Source organism: Akanthomyces muscarius, chromosome 4, assembly GCF_028009165.1.
Source record: "Akanthomyces muscarius strain Ve6 chromosome 4, whole genome shotgun sequence".
Classification (NCBI taxonomy): domain Eukaryota; kingdom Fungi; phylum Ascomycota; class Sordariomycetes; order Hypocreales; family Cordycipitaceae; genus Akanthomyces; species Akanthomyces muscarius.
In genome coordinates, this window is record NC_079244.1 from 4,670,825 (window position 1) to 4,692,172 (window position 21,348).

General features: G+C 53.1%; 7 protein-coding genes across 7 annotated transcripts; 4 read left to right on the forward strand and 3 right to left on the reverse strand.

The window, feature by feature from the left end:
* Positions 1-254: 254 nt before the first annotated feature.
* On the reverse strand, positions 255-1,787 carry LMH87_012293 (uncharacterized protein; the record flags this gene model as incomplete). Its single annotated transcript, XM_056201578.1, has 1 exon — positions 255-1,787. The coding sequence occupies one exon, from the start codon at positions 1,785-1,787 to the stop codon at positions 255-257; it is 1,533 nt and encodes a 510-aa protein (XP_056053317.1).
* A 1,380-nt stretch (positions 1,788-3,167) lies between these two features.
* LMH87_012294 (uncharacterized protein) lies at positions 3,168-11,409 on the forward strand (the record flags this gene model as incomplete). The annotated part of the gene is made up of 12 exons (XM_056201579.1): positions 3,168-3,347; positions 3,407-3,714; positions 3,768-4,110; positions 4,179-5,978; positions 6,038-6,725; positions 6,779-7,882; positions 7,955-8,016; positions 8,077-9,128; positions 9,181-9,488; positions 9,547-10,482; positions 10,539-10,789; positions 10,849-11,409. 12 exons carry the CDS (start codon positions 3,168-3,170, stop codon positions 11,407-11,409), a joined length of 7,593 nt encoding a protein of 2,530 aa, XP_056053318.1.
* Positions 11,410-11,978: 569 nt separating this feature from the next.
* LMH87_012295 (uncharacterized protein) lies at positions 11,979-13,978 on the reverse strand (the record flags this gene model as incomplete). The annotated part of the gene is made up of 2 exons (XM_056201580.1): positions 11,979-12,242; positions 12,323-13,978. The coding sequence occupies 2 exons, from the start codon at positions 13,976-13,978 to the stop codon at positions 11,979-11,981; spliced, it is 1,920 nt and encodes a 639-aa protein (XP_056053319.1).
* A 935-nt stretch (positions 13,979-14,913) lies between these two features.
* On the forward strand, positions 14,914-16,488 carry LMH87_012296 (uncharacterized protein; the record flags this gene model as incomplete). The annotated part of the gene is made up of 2 exons (XM_056201581.1): positions 14,914-15,153; positions 15,205-16,488. The coding sequence occupies 2 exons, from the start codon at positions 14,914-14,916 to the stop codon at positions 16,486-16,488; spliced, it is 1,524 nt and encodes a 507-aa protein (XP_056053320.1).
* Positions 16,489-17,086: 598 nt separating this feature from the next.
* Positions 17,087-17,797, forward strand: LMH87_012297 (uncharacterized protein; the record flags this gene model as incomplete). The annotated part of the gene is made up of 1 exon (XM_056201582.1): positions 17,087-17,797. One exon carries the CDS (start codon positions 17,087-17,089, stop codon positions 17,795-17,797), a length of 711 nt encoding a protein of 236 aa, XP_056053321.1.
* Positions 17,798-18,689: 892 nt separating this feature from the next.
* LMH87_012298 (uncharacterized protein) lies at positions 18,690-19,596 on the forward strand (the record flags this gene model as incomplete). The annotated part of the gene is made up of 4 exons (XM_056201583.1): positions 18,690-18,783; positions 18,958-19,280; positions 19,352-19,400; positions 19,466-19,596. 4 exons carry the CDS (start codon positions 18,690-18,692, stop codon positions 19,594-19,596), a joined length of 597 nt encoding a protein of 198 aa, XP_056053322.1.
* A 321-nt stretch (positions 19,597-19,917) lies between these two features.
* On the reverse strand, positions 19,918-21,068 carry LMH87_012299 (uncharacterized protein; the record flags this gene model as incomplete). Its single annotated transcript, XM_056201585.1, has 4 exons — positions 19,918-20,375; positions 20,429-20,683; positions 20,746-20,979; positions 21,053-21,068. The coding sequence occupies 4 exons, from the start codon at positions 21,066-21,068 to the stop codon at positions 19,918-19,920; spliced, it is 963 nt and encodes a 320-aa protein (XP_056053323.1).
* Positions 21,069-21,348: the final 280 nt, after the last annotated feature.

A 21,348-nucleotide genomic window follows, 5' to 3' on the forward strand; every position in this document is an offset into this window, starting at 1 on the left:
AACAGCAAAGTGCTCCAGTCCACTGAGAATCAAAGCTTGCTCTAATTTGCCAAAAGTCGCGCCGAAACCATACGACCGAGGCGTTCGTTTACATGCGCTGTTCTAATTTTTTTTATTTTTATAATAATTATTGAATCGTTCTAGTCTAAATAATTTATAGTCTAATAGTATCCATCTTGCCAGAGTTGAGGCGAAACCTCACCGACCGAAACGTCGTCTATATTGCGCTATACCGAAAAATTCGAGCAAATGATTTACAATTCCAATTCGTCTAGAGCCTCGTAGATCAACTCCCAGGCTCGGGCAGGCAGCTCTCCAAACACCCAGCACGCGTTTCCATTATAGCTCCCCAGAGTGGTGACCCGCATCATGCCGTACGAGTTTCCCGGAAGCGTCAGGAAGCACAGATCCGCCGTCCCGAGCCCGTTCCTCCTCGTCTGCGACTTTTCGCCCTGGCGCACGACGGCGGCGCTGAGGTCGACATCGATGTAGTTCGACAGCCGCACGAGGTTGTTGACGAGGATCGAGTCCTCCTCGTCGCCGTTGTCGGTCAGCGCCGTAATGTCCATGTCTGCCTTGATGGCGCTCAGGACCGTCCACAGCGACCTTGCAATGTTCTGCGGCACCGCAGCCTGCGCAAAGTTGTCGCGCTGCGCGAGCGCGATGGGCGCGATCGGTCCCGTGGCCGTCTCGTGAGACAGCGGCAAGGGCGACGGCAGGACCAGGTTCTGGCTGTAGATCCCCTCCGCGCCGCCCAGCTGCGGGACGAGCAGCCGCGCGTTGTAAATGTTCATCAGCTGCAGGGCCCGCGGCGCAGGCTGCGCCCGGGCAATCTGCCGCACAATCAGCCCCAGGAAGAGCTCGTCGAGCTGGTACGTGGTCAAGGCGTCTTGGTCCTCGTCTGGGTTCTCCCGCGCGACCAGGTCCCGCATGCGCTCAAAGATGTGCAGCGGAACCCGAATGATGCGCTCCTCCAGGGCGGCCTTTGGCACGCGAGGCTCCTTGGCTGCTTTTGCCTGCCCCGGGAGGGTCACCAGCCCAAGGTCCAGGCACGAGTCGTCCTGCTGTGCCACCATCTCGGAGAGGACATCCGTACGGGCGCCGAGCATGGGCAGCACCTCGTCTTCTCTCCCGTCCAGCACAAGCTCGAGAGATTTCATGAATCCCTGCAGGCCGGAGATGTCCCACGTGGAATGCGAAAACGTCACGGCCAGCACCGTCGCGTCGGTGAAGCCAATGACTTTAAACGATAATTGCGGCGCGTCCTTGTCTACTAGGTCCGCCATGGTGGTGGGAAACCCTGGGCCGAGGCCGCAGAGACGAAGGTCGTTCAGAGGCGGGCTGAGCGCAACTCCGTCATCTGACGTTTGGGGAAGCTGCTGTCCGAGTACGTGGTCGAAGATGCTCAGGTCGTGCGCTTCATGTGCAAACTGAATGGCGGGGCGCTCGGCCGTGAACTCATTGGGGACATGAATCTCGAGTGTTTTGCCAGCAAGGCTGCTTTCATTGCCATCCCCGCATAGGGCAGCACCTTTGTCCCCTTTGATTCTGAATCGGCCGCCTAGCTTTCGCCAGTCGTCGATTTCCAGCAGCTTGACGAGAGATGTTCTTATCTTCTCAGCATCGAGAATGTCGTTGAATCGTATGAAGAGGGTCAGGATGCAGTGCTGGTACTTGGCACCATCCAATGTATGCACAGGATAGATGCGGTCGTCCGCCTCGCCACGACTGAAAGACCGCCCATCGTCGCTTGGAGTTGGCTCAGGTGAGTACGTCGCGGTGGGCATAATGGCGTAGAGTGGTGGGGATAATTATGTTATTTTTCTTTGCAGAGAAATAGCGTGTAGGTCAAAGAGTGATGATACTTGGTACTCATCAAATATGTATGCATCAAAGCTTTGATAAAGACGACCTGGACAAGTGGAGTGGTAGAACAAAAGCAGGCACGGTCATGCTCGATAGTGACGTTTTCGCAGCCCAGAATGGGTTTCCAAGATCGAGATGAAAATGGCACATCTCGCGACCTATTGTTGGGACAGATCTCCAGCGGATGCACCGTTTCCGGCTGGCATCGCAAAAATATCCTCTCCGACGAACCTTTGCGCTAAACAATCTGAAGCCGCTGTCACGAAAACGTTAATCATCAGACGAAAACGGCTAAAACAAAAAAAGAGTTCACGCGCAGCAGCTGAATAACGCCGTCTTGGGAAACAATCGCCCTGTACGAACAATGCCGCATTCCTTCAACAAGTTAGTTTTGATTGGTCATTGTCGGACTGCACAAGTACCTTGTACATGGCTGCTGAGCCTCAGGAACCCTTGTCTTAGCGCAATCTCGCCGCGTATACACTGCCGTTACCGCGGCTGTAGAAGTACCCCCTAACCTTAATACCCTGATCTTGAGTGAGACCCCCGCCATGGCCCAGGCTAGTCAAGACTGGTACACACATATCTTGAATGCTGACAGTTATGCTTGTGGCGCTTTGCCCCAGTTCCGCTCGACGCTCGAAACACTTGTTCCAGCAGCACACCACGGTCGCCGAAGAATCTGAAAAAATCGAAAGAGTAGAGAAAGCTTCAATGATATGTCCCAAACCAGTAGACTAATGCTATACGAGGTGAAAACGCTTTCAAAGGCCCATAAAACGCACCAGTAGAGCAAGTTGCCCCGAAAACCCCCGGCGGACAGTCGTGCGGCATACTTTGCACATGGCTGAATTGAGTAGCTGGTAAACTTTTGCTCTGGAATTTGGAATCTTGATTGAGCCACTGATCTGGTCTCATCGCGCAAACTTATTCCGCAATTGGCGAAGCGGATGAGCTGCAACCGGAAAATGTAGCACCTTTTGGGCACGACTGTACCTGAGCGACACCTGTTTCAGTCGTGAAATTTTCGCATTCTGCTGTCTACAGACGCGCTAGCCGCAGTTCGTTACAATGAATAGAGTTACGAGCATTACTTAAGTCGCCCCGGGAATTCCCATACTTCATTGTTCTATTCTCGAAGAACGTCGGTGTGAACTGAGTGCCTCTTTGTGTCATTATTCTCCTTCCTGGGCTGAAAATTTCTTTTAATCCGATCATTCTCACATAAATCACTGAGACACACATCTCTTAATACTTGATCCTTCCAATTCGGATACTTTGCTTCATCATTGCAGTTCAGCATGACTTCTGGGGACATTGCCATTGTTGGCATGGCATGCCGGTTCGCCGGCGATGCGAAATCGCCAGAAGAGTTCCACGAAATGTTGCAAAAAGGCAAGGACGCTTGGAGCAAAATACCGCCCGGCCGATTCAAGGCTGAAAACTTCAACCACCCATCCAAGGATCTCAGTGGAACCATGGTAAGGAATACCCATCCCTGGCCCAGATTCTGACCCCTGAGCTGACAATTGATTTCTAGGTCTGTGAGGGCGGCTACTACCTGGAGCAAGATGTATCTCAATGGGATGCACCTTTTTTTACCTGCTCAGCGTCCGAAGCGCGCTCCTACGACCCTCAGCAGCGTCTACTCCTCGAGGCGGCATATGAGAGTTTGGAAAACGCCGGCATTCCAATCGAAAGCATCGCCAACACGGACGCCGCCTGTTTTGTGGGCGCATTTTCTGAAGATTACAAATCGATCGTGTCAAGAGACATACATGCCGCGCCGAAATACGCCAAGACGGGCACCGCTCTCTCGATTCTTTCCAACCGCATCAGCTGGTTCTAGTGAGTAAAGCGGCTGCAACAGCAATCCCGCAAACACTACTGACATCGGATAGCAACCTGCGCGGTCCGTCGGTCACCTGCGACACGGCATGCTCCAGCTCCATGGCCGCTTTGCATCTCGCCTGCGAGACGATACGATCAGACACCAATCCGACTCGTTGTGCGCTGGTCGGAGGCGCGAACCTCATCCTAGATCCAGATGACCAATGCGGGCTAAACGCACTTGGTTTCTTTAGCCCGGATAGTCGCTGCTTTTCTTTGGATTCGCGAGCGAACGGCTATGCGCGTGGAGAAGGTCTAGGGATGCTTGTGCTGAAGCACATTGACGACGCGATTCGTGATCGCGATCCCATCCGGGCTGTCATTCGTGGCACCGGTCTTAACTCAGACGGCAGGGTAAGGCCCAGTATGACGCTACCTAAAATATTGGAAAAATACTAATGACGTGCTCTCTTTCTGTTTAGACCGCCGGAATCACTCTGCCGAGCGCAGAAGCGCAGGCGAGGCTGATAGTCAACACTTACAAGATGGCCAATCTAGACCCAGCCGACACCCAGTACGTTGAGCTCCATGGTACTGGCACAAAAGCCGGAGATAATGCAGAGGTTCGTGCGATATCCAATACTATCGCTGCGAACAGAAAGCAGCCCCTTTATTGCGGCTCGGTCAAGTCGAGGGTCGGGCACACAGAAGCAGCTGCTGGCATGGCGGCCATCATCAAGTCCGTCCTCTGCCTGGAAAAGGGTGTCATAACGCCCAATCTCAATTTCGCCACTGCAAATCCACGCCTCGGGCTTGATTCTTCCGGCATCATAGTGCCCACTTCCACCATCCCGTGGCCTGAATGCGAAGCGAGGAGGTGCTCGATCAACAACTTTGGCTTTGGCGGCACAAACGCACACGCAGTCATTGACGACGCGTTCAACTATCTGAGATTGCGAGGCAAGCTCCAGCAAGCCGAAGAGACCGAATCCGTTCAGCAGCCTCGTGTATTTGCGCTTTCGGCCCCGGAACAAGCGGCTACAACGCGGCAGCGCCATGCGCACGCAAACTACATTGAGTCCCGCGGTGATGATGCCAAGCTACGCAACATTGCTAGAACACTTGGCGAAAAGCGCTCGGTCTTCCAATGGAGACACGCCGTTGTGGCGGCGACGTCTCAGGAATTGCTGGCCTCATGGAGGGACGACACAATCAAGCCGGTGAAAGCCGGCAACTCTCCGAAGATTGCATTCGTCTTCACGGGACAGGGAGCCCAGTGGTATAAAATGGGCCGTGAGCTATTATGCTTCCCGGAATTTATGCGCTCGATCCGTCTGTCCGCAGAGCATCTGGCCGGCCTGGGCTGTGCATGGGATGCTTGGACAGAGCTCACACAGACCACGTCCGAACATGATTCAAAGGTCAATCAAGCAGAGTACTCGCAACCACTTTGCCTCGTACTTCAAATTGCGCTTGTTGATCTTCTGGCCCATTGGGGGATCACACCCATGAGTGTAATCGGGCACTCCTCAGGCGAGATTGCGGCAGCCTATGCTGCTGGAGCTCTCTCAAGAGATGACTGCCTGAGGATTGCGTATCACCGCGGCATCGTGTCTAAGCTAGCACAGATGCGAAAGCCTGGTGGATGCATGATGGCCGTGGGTAAGTCAGCAGAGGCCGTTGGCGCCTTTCTCGCGGCAAGTGGTGGTGCAGTTGTTGTTGCATGCATCAACAGCCCAGAAAGTGTCACCCTTGCAGGTGACAAACCGGCCCTGGAAAAGCTAAAGGTTGTCTTCGATGCGGAAAAGATCTTTTGCCGTCTTCTGCAAGTCGAGAATGCATACCACAGCCCGCAGATGCAGAGCGTCAGCGGCGACTACCTGGAGGCCATCAAGAGCATTTCCCCCCTTGTTGCAACAACTTCTGTCGCGTTCTACTCCACAGTCCGCGGCCAGAGACTGCCACTTTCTGAGCTCACAGCTGAATACTGGGTTGAGAATCTGTGTTCCCCTGTCAGGTTCGTAGATGCTCTGGATGACATGATCTACGCGACTGGTACAGACAAGCAGCGCAAGGCCAAAGCTGACGCACCGAGCATGCTGTTTGAGATTGGGCCCCATTCTGCGCTCGCAGGTCCCATCAAGCAGTTCAAAGCAAGCCGTCATGCGCTGGAAAATTTAGCATATACATCTATGCTTGTGCGTGACAAGGACGCCTCGGTCACCGCGGTCAGTGCTGCGGCTAACTTGTGGACGAGCGGAGTGGCCGTGAAGCTGGACAAGGTGAGAGAACGAAACGCGTGCAATCGGCGAACTTTATGCTAATATGGTACATCAAAAAGGTAAATAATGTCAGTGCGGCTGTCGAGACTTTGACAGAACTGCCAACTTATCCTTGGAATCACTCAACGTCCTACTGGCACGAAACCCGGCAGTCAAAGAACCACCGCCAACCTGGGTTCGCCAGACACGATCTGATTGGCGCAAGAATCGACTCCTACAATCCCATCGAGCCTGTGTGGAAGAATTATCTAAAGCTTTCCAATTTACCTTGGCTTCGTGATCACCAGATCCAGGGCGACATTGTTTTTCCAGCGGCGGGCATGATTTGCTCCGCTGTCGAAGCTGCACGACAAATTGCTGCCACCGAGAGCTCTGGTGAAGCTATTTTGGGGTTTGAACTACGCGAACTCTCGGTCGCAAGAGCTTTGGTCATTCCTGACAACGAAATGGGAATAGAAGTCTACGTCAACCTGAAGCGCCGAAAGACGGGAATGGGCAGTGGCGTCGGAGCCTGGTTCGAGTTTTCTTACTATTCCTGCCAAGATAACGACACCTTTGTCGAACACGCTGCGGGCTTACTGCAGATCCAATATCGCAAAAAGGAAACCGAGATCGACCAAGGGAAAGAAACGAGAGAAGAAACCCTGGCTCACAATAGACGATGGGAGTCGAAGAGGGCGCTGTGCCTTGACAAGGTCGCCAGGTCAAGCCACTACAACTTCTGCAAGGAGCAGGGTCTTCAATTTGGTAACTAAGAACTCCCCAATATTATTTGCCAGACACTAATTTCGAGATATTAGGCAAAACTTTCCAAGGCTTGCGCGGTGCCCACCAGAACGGATTGACAGTTGCTTTCGATATCGGCATTGTGGATACACGTGCATGCATGCCTGCGTATCATGAAAGTGACTACCTCATGCACCCTGCCACACTTGACGCTGTCTTTCAAGCTATGATGATTGCAGTTCCCATGGCCGAGGACGTTGAGAAACAAGTTTGGGTCCCTACAGGTGCTGCGTCCATGTTCATATCGAACGAAATAAATCGAAGTCATGGAGCAACATTGCAGGGACTGGCTGAATCATCGCAGACAGGCGTCCGAGAAATGATGGCATCTGTGCTTGTAAAAGACACACAAGACCAAGACTCTGCTCCTGCTGTCATCATTGAAGATTTCAGATTCACGGGCTTGGGGTCAACCCAGAAATCCACGCAATCGTCCGACGCACTGGCCTCGAAGCTATACTCTGCTCCTGTCTGGAAGCCAGACGTGGATCTAATTGACGCCCAGACCCTCCGAAGCATGAGTGGTGTCATGGATGATGCCAATGGCATGGTGAGGTACTGTTCAATGGCCAACAGCCTCCTCAAAGAAATTTGCAAAGCTTCGCTTGCGCATCTCGCGCCGATTATCAATGCTTCGTCGCCTCCTCACCTTCTCAAGCTAGCAGACTGGATGCACAGACAATGCAGCCACAATGAGACGGGTATCGTCACTCCAGTGGACAGCCCTGACAGCTGCGATGAGCGGACGAAGTTGCTCGACCTGCCAAACTTGCCTGGTATTCACAGCTTCATCGAGCACTATCCCATCGACGGTCAGCTTGCTCTGCATGTCTATCGTGCGCTAGGTGCAATCTACGCAGAGGAAACAACTCCAATTGCCACTCTACGACAGGATGATCTGCTCAACAAAGCATACCAAGAGGTATACGGCCTGCAGACTCACGTCGAGCTCATGAAAACATGGTTTGAGCTCAAAGCGCATAAGCAGCCAGCACTTCGAGTTCTTGAAATCGGTGCTGGTACAGCGTCTACCACCCTACCGGTTCTGCAGCAGCTGAGCCAGACAGGGAGCGACACGCCAATGTTCTCTTCATGGACTTTCACCGACATATCAGCGGGTTGGTTTGAGAACGCGAAGGGCCTGCTGGCAGACTGGAAAGGTCGAGTTGAATACAAGGTATTGGACATAGACACTGACCCTGTCGAGCAAGGCTTTGATGCTGGTTCATACGATGTTGTATTGGCAGTCAATGTATGTACAAATACCAACATAGCGCGACTAATGACACCGGACACATGCTTACTTCAATAGGTACTTCATGCAACAAAGAACATTGGCACAACGCTTCAGCACTGTAATACGTTGCTCAAGCCTGGTGGCAAGCTTGTTCTAGGTGAATACACCAACCCGAATGACTTGGCCAACTTTGTATTCGGAATCATGCCTGGATGGTGGGCTGCTGAAGACGACCGCAAGACCGGTCCTTTACTGCTTCAGTCTCAGTGGCACGAGTCACTCTTGTCTGCTGGCTTCTCCGGTGCCGACATGTCGATTGCCGACAATGACGACCCGATTGCTCACAGAATGTCCACAATCATCAGCACAAAGCCTCGCGAGGAGTCCTCCAAGAATATGGTTGTCGTTATCCCCCAAATCTGCAGCGATTCGACCAAGAAGCTTGCAACCAAGATCTGTCGCCAGCTCCAGCAGCATGGCCATGGAGGAATCGTGATGAGCCTCGCGGCTGCGGCACTCAAAGCAAAGGACAAGTCAATCGTGTCTCTCTTGGACTATGAGTCCCCGTTCTTTGCAGATGCCTCAAAGACGGAGTTTGAAGACGTTCAATCTCTTCTCCTGCACAGTGACGAGCTTTTGTGGGTTACGAGATCTGGACTGCAAGAGACGCCCAGTCACCCAATGAAGCGCATGATATCCGGCCTGATGCGTTGCATCAAAATGGAAGACTCATCGCGCTCACTGTACGAGCTCCACTTGTCACGTCATTTGGATGAGGATGTGGAATCGACGAGCACCACTGTTTGCAAGAGGCTGCAGACGATTTGGGAGGCCGCTGGCGATGAAGCTGTCGAGGAAATGGAGACTGAAGAGAAGAACGGCCGCTTTTACATTCCACGTCACATGCCTTGCAAAGCCATGAATGACAGCCTGGCTCGCGCAACTCAGGCTGTTGCACCGACGGCGGAGCTTGGTGCTCTTGTGCAAGAGAATCGGCCCTTGAAACTCACCATTGCCCATCCAGGCATGCTCGACACACTTAGATTCGTCGATGACGACCGCGCGCTGAAACCTCTTGGAGAGTTTGAAGTCGAGATTGAAGTCAGAGCTTGCGCACTGAACTTTCTGTAAGTACAGCAACACGAATACAGTGGTTTGACTCAACTGACCACTAGTTAGCGACATCATGATTGCAATGGGCCAGATCCAGCGTCAGGTGTTGGGTCACGAAGCATGCGGAACAGTGAACCGAGTAGGCTCAAAGGTCTCCGAAGTAAGCTGTGGCGACCGTGTGGTCTTTGTTGGACCTGGATCTATGAGAACTCATATTCGAGCCCACGAATCTGTCGTTCAGAAACTGCCCGACAGCCTGACATTTTCTGAAGCCGTCTCCGTACCGATTGCCTATGCCACTGCGTATCGATCTCTTGTAGAGGTCGCTCGATTGGAAAAGGGCGAATCCGTTCTTATTCACGCCGCAGCCGGAGGTAAGACTTCCAACCCTTTTCAATACGCAGCCTTACTAATCCGACTTTTTTAATGCAGGCTTGGGTCAGGCGCTCATCCAGATTGCCAAAATGCTAGAAGCAGAGATATACTGCACGGTCGGCTCTAGCGAGAAGAAGGCGACAGTTGTCTCCTTAGGCGTTGACCCAGACCGAGTTTTCAGTTCCCGTGACCTCTCGTTTGCCAAAGGCGTAAAGCGCATGACAGACGGTCGGGGCGTCGACGTCGTTGTCAACTCTTTGGCTGGCGAGGCTCTCCGCCAGAGTTGGAACTGCCTTGCGCCTTATGGTCGCTTCATCGAAGTTGGCAAGAAAGATATTCTTGGCAATAGCGGCCTCGAGATGCAGCAATTCATCCACAACACTGTGTTTGCGGGTGTTAACCTTGAGGCCATGATGATTGAACAACCTGTACGGTGCCGCAAAGTTGTGGCCAAGGTGTTCAAGCTCTTCGAAGACGGACTGATTGACTCCATAAAGCCCATCGTGGTGCGTGATTTCACGGATGTGGAGAGCACATTCCGTGACATGCAACGTGGAGCTCATATCGGAAAACTTGTTCTCGAGGTAACGCCCTCATCACAAGTACCCATTCTTCCAAGAGTGGAGGTGCCTTTTACTCTTGATGCAGACGCAACATACTTGCTCGTCGGAGGTCTTGGCGGACTCGGTCGAGCTCAGGCAGTCTTTCTGGCGGACAATGGGGCTCGACACATTGCATTCATCTCCCGATCAGGAGACGCAAAGCCAGAGGCCAAAAAGTTGCTCAGCACTCTTAATGCGTCGGGGGTTGAGGCCAAATCATACGCTGGTGATGCGGCCAACGCACATGAGATGAAGCTCATAATTGATGACATCTCGCGCAGTATGCCACCCATCCGCGGCGTTATCCAAGGCGCCATGGTGCTTGCAGATAGCCTGTTCCACAGAATGAGCCATGAGCAGTGGGAGGCTGCAACGAGGCCGAAAGTGCAAGGTACATTGCTCTGCAAATTGAACTTGAACAGAATATGGCATTAACACAAAGTCTAGGTACCTGGAATCTTCACGAACTGTTGCCCAAAGATCTCGATTTCTTCATAGTTCTCTCATCCCTTGCTGGTATCATTGGCTCCGTGTCGCAAGGAAACTATGCAGCCGGAAATACTTTCCAAGATGCACTTGTGCATTACAGAAGAAGCAAGGGTCTTGCTGCTCAAAGTCTTGACATTGGTGTTATGACGGGCATTGGCTATGTCGAAGAGCACGACGACGCTCGCGCAAGAACGAGCCAGCTGCGAGTGGTGCGTATTAAATCCCGCTGACATGGTTATTTGCGAGTGACTAACAGAACGATAAACAGACAAGCCTCGGAGAAAAGCAGTTCATGCATGCTCTGCGGAGTACTCTAGCTGGTAGCGTTGACGGCGACAAGGCGCCCATGCCGCAGATTCTTGTCGGCGCAGGCAGCGGAGGAATCCAGCAGCTGGTCAAAGAAAAAGATGCAAGTGCCGACTTTTACTGGCTGCGGTCGCTGGCTGCATTCTCCTATCTTCAGCAGATGGATGTCCAGAGCCAAGATCTGGAAAGTACCGAAGGCCAGGACGAGGCAAGCAAGCTGGTGTCGGAGCTGAGGCTCTCCAAGACCATGGATGAGGCAAACGATGTGGCGCAGCGGCTTTTGGTCTCCAGAATCGCGAAGCACATATCCATCCTTGCCGGCGACATCAGCACGAGCAAGCCGATACACGCATACGGTATTGACAGTTTGGTGGCGGTAGAGCTGCGCAACTGGCTGTCGATGGAGCTGAAGAGCGAGCTGACAATCTTTGACTTGACTGGCAGCGATCCGATAAGTGAAGTGAGCAAAAAGATTGCCAGCAGATCAAAGCTCGTCACCACAGATGCTAAGACGTCTGGCTGAGGTCACTTGTATATGTTTCTCATTTTCTTATGCTTTTGGGACAGCTATTTGTGGAGGAGCAGCCCAGGCTGGTCAGGGATTCATTGCGTTGGGCTTGTATTCGTTGCGTCGCGCGGCTGCTAATTATGTTTTTATTCTATATTTGATAAGGCAAACAAGTTCTATTTATCTTCTTACTTTTTGTTCTATTGTTCCAAGTTGCTTGCCCCCGCCACTCTTTGTTGGAGGCTCCCTGAGCAGAATGTCATGACAACAACTAGCTGACAGTTGCGCAGCCCTGCAAGACAAAAGTAGAGCTTCTTACCGTGATGTGGCATTGCTTCACTGTCTTGTGGTGTTAATCACCTGAAGATCGAATGATTCACGGGCTTCACTGTTGGCAAGGGATGCTTTCGTAGTCTTTGCACAAAATTATTTATTGGAACTGAGTTTAACAGATCTTGTAGAAAGCTCTTGATTGCGTTTTCGATTCCTAGTGGCAGTGTTGGCAGTGCCAACCATATAACGCGCTGTTTTTATAATTGCGAATGGGCTGTTTGCGCTATGTCAGGGGACATGGCCAGCAGAAGTTATTGCATCTTCGACAAAAACGCCATATACTCCTCGATCGCAGGCCGTAACCGACGATAGTCAATCTTGCCACCCTGTGTCAGCGGCCACTTTTGAAACCCAACTGCTCCGAGGCTGGCAGCGCCCTCAATGCGATGTGCCCAGCCAAGTTTTCGGGCAACACAGTCTTGAATATCGGCAGGTGAGGTGGAAAGAATCTCGTCTTCAAAAATCGCAAATATTCCCGCATCGCCGCGGCTTGAAGTAATATTCACAACCGCAGTCTATGGGTCAGAACAGAATGTATGTCAGCGCATGTTTTAGTCTGCGAAGCGACCAGCTTAGGAGAATCATTATAACATACCGAGGCTCCATGGTATTCAGTCTCCAGAAAATTTTCAACAGTGCAAGGGACGACGATCTCGTTATCCCGCCTGAGCGTGTACTCACTCCGGCCGAGCACATGCAAAAAACCCTCTTCACTAATTACGGCGTCGTCGCCAGACACAAACCAGCGACGGCCGTCCTCGCCCTCATAAAAGCAGCCGGGCCTGTCACCGGCGCCCAGGTAGTTCTCGATGACTGAGTTCCCACGGATGTGCAGGGAGCCAACCTCGCCGCGAACCACGGGCCGCCTGCCATCTGCACCGATGACCTTGAGCGCCGCGCCGGGGGCCACGACGCCAGAGGCGGCGATTCCGCGCCACGCGTGCATCTTGTCGATCGTCGGTGGCCGGTACCAGGCGGTCCATATCGCGACACCCGCGGCCTCGGTCATGGCAAAGGTGGGCAGCACCCGGGCCGAGGGAAACGTCTGCTGCGCGACGCGGAGAATCGCCATGGTGACCGTCGACCCGGTCAAGTTGACAAAGCGGACCGACTTGATGGCGTCGGGCGAGTAGTTGGGCGCGCGGGCAATCGACTTGACCGCCGTGACAAGAAGCGAGAGCGACACGGGGCGGCACGTCCGCAGCGTCTCGAGGATCGTCTCGGCGCTCGACTCGCCGGCGTCCATGACGGCGGCGTTGCCCGTCGCCCACGAAAAGATGGTCAGCGCCTGGCAGCGCGACTGGCTGCTGACCCCGGAGACGACTGCGACTGGAGCCGGCAGGAGCGGCGTGTGTTGCTTCGACAGGAAGTCGAGCGCGGACAGCACGTAGCCCGCCGACATTGGGCAGCCCTTTGGCTTGCCGGTCGAGCCGCTGGTGCACACCACAAAGGCGGCGCGCTTGGGATGCTCGCGCTCGTCTGGCATGGCCGCGATGGCCTCCATGTAGTCTGGACCCTGCGACGCCGTCTCTGCTGCAATGTCTGCCATGCTAATCCAGCCGCTTGGCGGGTCCGCCGTGAACTTTTCCAGGCTGATGCCGACGGCGATGTTCGTGTACACACTGCCGGCCACGTGCCGCGCCTCCGCCTCGGTGGTGACGACAATGACGGACGGGACCAGCGCCTCGATCTGGGCCTGCAGAAGCTTGTTCCCTGCCTTTAGGGCGTCGTTGGGGAGTGTCACGGCGGTATAGCGGTTCAGCGCCGACGCGGAGAGGAGCAGCGCCCACTCCGCCGACACACCGCTGAAGAAGACGGCCGTCGCGCCGGGCTGCACGCCGCGCCGGCACCGCAGGAACGCGCAAAGCCGGATGGTCGCTCGCTGTAGCTCCGCAAATGACCATAGGAGGTAGGATGCTTCGGCGGCAGGCGCGGGTATGGGTAGGATCCATGACAGCAGGTAGTTGAGGATGCAAGCCGGTGAGGTGAGTTTGCGAATGGTGCGTGTCTCACGACCATCGCCAATAGCATTGGTGGTGTTGTTTCTGCTGCTACAGTCATCGTTTTGGCCCTTTCTCGTCGGCCAAGGCCGAACCAGCTCCTCGAGCAAGTTCGCTGGCTGGCCTGGGGATAGAATCGCAGGGCGGTCCGGGTCTATGCTGGCGCGCTGGTTCAACGCCTCCCAGAGTGATTTGAACGTAGGATTCGGTGCCGGCTTGCCTTCGACGAAAGCAAGCATGTCGGCCGGCATTTTCTAACTCGCAAGTCTCGAACTTGCAGCCTCACGATGCGTTGGGCAGGTCCTCCCGGGAGCTAGTCGTGAGTATAACGGTGCAGGTCTTTGTACTCGGCGAGGTCATTGTTTTAGCTTTTCTCATTGTGTGTATCAGTTGGGCCATCGATGGCTCACTGTCGTTTAATGGCAGGCTCTATCTAGCCAGAAGTGGCAGCATGGAGAGATTTACCTTAACGACGATCAAAGTCCAGAGAGAGTTTACGACGAATACAGCAAACCCACCTGTCATCTAAATTGCGATATGCACCCGGCCAATTTGATGACTTGAACAAAGATTAAACCTTGAGATGTGTGGATTAAGTCCTATCTACACATACTGGAACGTAGATCTTACCCGCAACTACGTTAAGTTATAGTTTGCAACCGTGGAAACTAAACATTGGATGAAAACGGCCAAAATTCCCCCCACACAAAGAATGGCTGAAAACTCTGCACCCTTTATTTGGCCATCAGGGAATGAAAGCAATTGTCAAGTGCTATGGAAGTACTGATATGAGAGGTTTCGAAGACTGATCAACTTCCTTCGCTGCTGTGGCTCCGGCGCCTTAATCCTCAGTGTCTCAGTGCGAAGTGTGGCTCACTGTAAAACTCATAATGAGACAATTGCCAGTGGCGACCTGATGGAATGGAGAAAAAAAGGCTAGCATGTTTTCGTTCATGCTTTGCATTTTTTTCTCGATAGGAAACAAAAGATGCAGTCGCGATAAATTAAGCTTTCCGAAGACTTACATGCCAATGCCAATCCGCAAGCGTCCTCCAGTTACCGACATTTAATACTGTACAGCCCAAACACAAAACTCGCATCATAATGTCTGTGTCTCTGATAATATTGCTGCAATTTTCTCAGACCATTTTTTCTTTTACTCGTTTGCGATATCCGCTTGTTCGAGATGAAAGCTGTACGGCAGTGGCTTTTCGCCGCTGAGGCTGTCAACGACAAAAAGTCTATAGTGGATGAGCCCGATGTGTATCCTGTGCATTCGCTCGATCGCATGGCAGAATACCAAAAGTTCGTGGCAACAGTCATGTATTTCAACGACGCGCTTGACGCCGACATGCTCAACGCGTCTTTGGTGAAGCTACTTGAGACTGGCGACTGGAAAAAATTAGGAGGCCGGCTGAAGAAAGACGTAAGTACTCAGACATGACAGGCTCAGTAGACGAGTGCTCATCCCCTCCAGGTCAACGGTCGGCTGCAGTTACATGTGCCGCCTAGGTTTTCTGCTGAGCAGCCAGCAGTTGCATACACCCACGAATGCCTGACGGAAATGAAAATCAGCGACCACCCCGTAGCAAAATCGTTACCGACTCACACGCACGTCCCTTCTTTGCAGCCCTTGCCAGAGCGTGGTGCGCTCCGGACGTTGCAAGTTCGCCCAGATTTTCCTGCGTCATTGGACGACTTGATGGCAGAGGACCTGCCTCCGCTCTCATTACACGTCCATACATTTCAAGATGCAACGGTCGTCGGCCTTTCTTGGCCACACCTTCTGATGGACGGCGTGGGGCGGTCGGCGTTGATGAAGAGTTGGTCGCTTGTCATGGCTGGCCAGGAAGACAAGGTGCCTCCTGTAGCAGGCGCCCACCACGATGTTCTTTCTGGCTTGCCTGCTGGCGCCAGTGACCAGGACGAGTTCTTTGCCAACAAGGGCCTTTTGCGCGGCGTGCGGCTAGCCAAGGTCCTCCTATACTGGGGATGGGCGAAGCTGGCCGGCCCTGGTAAGGTCATTCGAAGCATGTACTTGCCAAAAGAAATATATGATATGCTGGTGGGCGGTATTAAAGAACAAGTTTCTCAGGTTCAGGGACAAACTGGCACAAAGCGCTACATAAGCGAATCCGACGCCATCACGGCTTGGGTTACGCGGCAGGTAGCTTTGTCGGAACCCCGACCGAGGCCCGTGACTATTATGAGCCTCTTCAACGGACGATATGCGCTAAAGCAGCATCTTAACCCGGATGCTGTGTACCTGCAGAACATGGTCCTGATCAACTATACAACGTTGTCTGCAGAAGAAGCTCGCGACGCCGTCGCCCCGCTCGCCCTCGCCTGCAAAGCTCAGCTCAGCGAGCAAACTAGCGAGTCCAGAGCTCTCGGTTTTATACAATGGATCAGCAAGCGAGTCGACAAGACCAAGCACACGGTACCTTTATGCGGCGGCGAAGATTCTGTTCTGCTCTGCTGCAACTCATTGATCAGGGCCGACCTCATCAGAGAGACGCGCTTCGCTCCTGCGGTGCTGCGTGCCGGAGAGGCTGCGGAAACGAGACGCAACCCTGCTGGCTCAATGATAAATTTCTTTTATGGCCTTCCAAATGAGCCGACGCAATTTATCAATGGATTCAATATACTTGGCAAAGATCACAGCGGCGGAACTTGGTTCGCAGGCAATCTAGCGCCGCAGGTATGGGAGGCTCTAGAATACGAAGTGAAGCAATTGGGAGAAGGGAAAAGCAGCTCATAGGTATTGAGTCGTCGTGTTTTTGATGTAGCTATCATACTGTTGTTGCCCTTGTCTACAGGACCTAATCGAGGCAATGGTGTCCTGCTGTATAGTTTCTCCCGGTCTAAATAGCGCACATGTGTCCACCAGTACCTCTGCCAAGAGCGGTACAATAGGAAGTTGTTAAACTCAAACCTACTCGTGGACTTGGTGGGCCTTTTAAAAACTTGCATTCCTGTTGGCTGTCACCAATGAGGCCTTTGTCTGCGTTACGTCCGTCTACTTGCAGGGCGGTGTGTCTTGCCAAGTTGCTCGCTCCAACATGAAAATAAACATTATAGAAGAATCTTTTGAAAACAGTCTAAGCTTTTGAATACTAAACTCAATCGCACAGCAAGTTCCACGGAACAATGTCCTACAGAATAGCACCTTCAGCCTGTCGCCGGATTTGGCACCATGCTACAGACACTCTCAAAACGTATCGACGCACCGCATGCGGCACGTCATTCCTCACAGAGACGAAGTGAATAAAAGCATCAAACTTCGTCTGTCTCTTCACTTACCTCGTGCATCTCATTTTATTCAAAGGCCATTGTGCAAGTTTGCCCCTAGTGAAGCAATGCAAGAATACTCTATCATCAGCCGGCTCACCTTTTCCGCGGCGGTCCTCACCTCGGGCCTTCTCACCGCGCGCGCCCTAATCCCACCCAACCGCATATCAGCAGGTCGTGCCTGGGGCAAGGACTATCTAAAGGCCTCGAACGCCACGTCTTCTGTTCTGCGCAACGTCGTTCTCGTCTCTGGCCTGGCGGTGTACTATGCCGCGCTCGCCGTGAGCCCGCCGGCGGTGGTCGCCGCCCTCTGTCCCGCCGAGGGGACCGGACAGCGCAACCCGTCGCTGTTCGCTTGGAATGCCGTCACGGGGCTCTCGCTCTTGTTCATTCTCGCCGGCGCACTGCTGCGCAGGATGGCGTACAGCCACCTCGGCCGGAATTTCACTTTTGGGCTGGCCAAGCCGCATGGGCTGGTCACGAGCGGCATCTACAAGTACATGCAGCACCCGAGCTACACAGGACTCGCGCTGATAGGGGCGGCTTATTATCTTGTTTTCTTCAGGTTTGACGGTGCTGTGGCTTGTTTTGTGTCGTCGCGATACTGGCCGCTCGTGCAGGGCTGGAGCGCGGTGGTGTATGCCGTCACTGGGCTGTGGCTGACAATACTGCTGGGTGTGAGGGTGGTGCAGGAAGAGACGATGCTCAAGGAGTTGTTTGGCAAAGAGTGGGAGGAGTGGCATGCAAAGACAAAGAGGTTCATTCCTGGTATTATTTGATGACGACGGGAGAGTACAGAATAGTTGTGGAGTACCACGATATATGACGGGACAAAAAAAGTTATACGTAAAAGTTTTTTTCCTTTCACTAAAATGTACACTTGATGTAAGTCTACTTTAGTTGTGTTGAATTTCAAATAGAAATAATCATTAAAGTAAGTTACAACCCGTTCTCTTATTGTAATTATCACTACATGAATTAACCAAACTAGTTGGTAATGATAACAAGAGGTATTCGAAGGAGGAATATAGTACTTTGCTTGGTACCGAATATATAGACCAGATGATGTCTGTCATAGTAAATGTACAGGCCTTCTGGTGGCACAGACACTCAGCTGTGCTGCTTTGTTGCCCTTGTTGTTCCTCCATCTACGTACACCTTTGACAGTTCGCGTTTCACCGCATTCTACGAGCCTGTTCCCCGCAGCCAACCAGTGTAAGCGCCCAAACAAAATCTGCCACTATAATATTAGCCTACTCTCGGGCCATCTGTATGTAACAAAGGCACTCAAGCGTCCTTGCGCCAACGGATACTCCGCTCCTTTGATTGGAACAAACACTGGCCCAAATAAAAGGAAATTTCATGACCAATTAACCAAGCTTCATCTGTCATAACAGAGCTTCCCCAGTTGTGTCGTATCCCCTTGCTCGGCGCCACGCCGCTCTCCGGCCTGTCCAATCAAGCGCCCGTGCCAATCAACACTCCCCCACCACGTCTCATGCGCCAAAGCCCCTCCATCGTCACCGACTCGTCGCAGAGCTGCCACTTCTTTCTCCTTTTCTTTTCCTTCTCTGCCATCTTTAGATTGGGTTTGAAAGCAGTTCTTCTGCCACTCTTTTTGCCTTTTTTGCTTGCTCCCAGACACCTCGATACCCCCCCCCCCCCGGCACCATGGCTTCCCACGACGACGACACCATGCCCGAGGAGACGCAGGGCTACAAGCTCTCCCAGCCAAAGCAGTCCCTCGCCGAGTACGAAAAGATGGGTAAGTGATACAAGCGACGTGCTGCAGTAGCCGCAACTGCATTTTACATTTTACGCTCAGAGACAAGCTGTAGGCGCATGATGCGCTCCTCAATTGACTTTCTCGAGCTTTCCCCGCAATGCCCCTCCTCCTCCTCCTCCTGCTGCATTCCCGGCTAACAAAAAAACCTCCCAGATGCTGGCGACGAGTCCCTCCAGCGCTACAAGCAATCCCTCGGCCTCGGCGGCGGCAAGGACCTCTCCGACCCCTCGGACTCCCGCGTCTGCATCATCCTCTCCCTGACCATGGATTCGCCCGGCCGCGCGCCCGTCACCATCGACCTCTCCCAGCCCGGCAGCGAGACCTCGCTCAAGGACAAGCCCTTCAAGATCAAGGAGGGTGCCAAATTCACCATGAGCGCCCAGTTCAAGGTCCAGCACGAGATCCTCAGCGGCCTCCACTACGTCCAGGTCGTCAAGCGCAAGGGCATCCGCGTCTCCAAGGACTCGGAGATGATTGTACGCGGCGGCCTCATCCCCCTTCTCCCTTTTTGCGAGATGCGTTGGACACCTGCTAACTTGCCACACAGGGCAGCTATGCTCCCAACACCCAAAACCAATCTACCTACACCAAGAAATGTACGCCGGAAAATACCACGCACGTGCTTCTGTTGCCGCAAGCCACTAACACACCTCTCGTGCAGTCCAAGAAGAGGAGGCTCCCTCCGGCATGCTCGCGCGCGGTCACTACAACGCCGTCTCCAGCTTCGTCGATGACGACAAAAAGACTCATCTCCATTTCGAGTGGAGCTTCGACATTAGCAAGGACTGGTAGAGGGAACACAAAAGCTGCGATGTATGTGAAAAAAGAAAGGAAAACAGAGGAAATGGTCAGGCTAGCATGTTGCTGTTCTTGTTTTAATGATTCCACGACACCACATTCTGGCATTCCTATAGCACGACAATTCTATTATACACTAAAAATAAAATTCTAGGCGTAAATGTCATGGAAAGATGGGCTACATGGATTGTAGCTCTCCGGCACAGGATACATAGTCTCAAATGCAATCGGGTGAGGTGACACGGGGCAAAAAAGTGACGATGATTCTGAATACGATACACGCCAAGTCCAAGCTTACACGACTCATTGCAGCCTTTAAAGGAAATAGTCTGGCAATGCATTCCCGTCACCAGTCTTATCCAGGCCGGGCTGCATGTCTTTGACCTGGTCATTCTCCGGCGCCGCCGAAAAAACGTTGAAGAAGCGGTCGCCGTTGACGTTGACCTCGAGCACGCTCGCCATGTTACCGCAGCGATAGCAGTAGTTGGGCGCGCTCCAGACCGTGCTCAGACGGTCCTCGTATAGCACCTGGAAGCCTTCTTGGCACAGCTGGTGCGCACGCAGGATATGCGACATGTTGTTGACGGCCAGGAATTTCTTGACTACCTGGGCGCCAAAGGTGTAGCCCGCACCGCGAGGGGATAGCGAAAACTCGTCTCGTTCGGGGTCGGGGTCGGACCATACCAGGTCCGCCATGGGGCCCTCGTGAGGAATCTCGCGGAAGCGGTCAATGATTTTTATCTGGTCAATCGAGTGTATCGACGGAGATAGCCCTGCCATCATGTCAGCTCTGGGCTGAAATCGTCAGCTCCTGTCGTGCTCATACCTCCGTGGACACAGAATATTTGATTATCAATCACCACGCTCAACGTCATAAAGTCAAACATGTCGGTAAAGTAGTGCCACACGTTGGCATTGCCGTATTTTCGAGAACATTCGGTATAAAATCCATATGACTGAGTGACGCCTCGTGATTCGTGGTTGCCGCGGATCAGGTGGACGCGCTCGGGGTATCGCAACTTTAAGCAAACAAGCAGGGAAATGGTTTCGACGCTAAACATGCCACGGTCGACATAGTCTCCTGCAACGTCATGGTCAGTCCTGGGTGTGCTAGACGCACAGGTAGAGTTGGGGAAATCGTACCTAGAAAAAGATAATTTGTGTCTGGGCAGTAGCCGCCTATGCGAAAGATTTCGATGAGGTCGTAAAACTGGCCGTGAATGTCGCCGACAACCGTCACGGGGGCCTGAACGTGGACGACATTGCTCTCGCGCATGAGCAGCTCCTTTGTCTTGGCGCATATCGCTTCAATGACCGATTCGGCCAGGAGCTCCTTCTTATAGAGGCGCGAGATGCACTCGTCCAAATCGACCGAGGCTGTCCGAGGGCGTTGTTAGATCCAGCTGCTGCGGAAGCAGGCCGAGGGGTGGGTGGTGGGTGGGCTGCTCACTCGGTAGGCCAGGCATAGTAATCAGCGCCTCGCGTCGTGGCGGTCACGGCTCGCTGTAGTGTCGACGGCAAACAAGATTCGATCCCAGAGCAAGTCGATTTAGATGTTGGAGTTATAAGCCTGTCAAACAGCTGTAGCGCAAGGGGGTAGGTAGCTTCGTCGAGGTCGGGCGTGGCGAGATCGGCTCCAGGCAAAGGTCGTGACTGGAGGGGCGCTTTCAGAAATAGCCAACATGTTCGGGCGGGCGGGTGCTGGGGATAGCAAAAGGAAGCGGCGGAAGAGAAGCTATCAAGTCG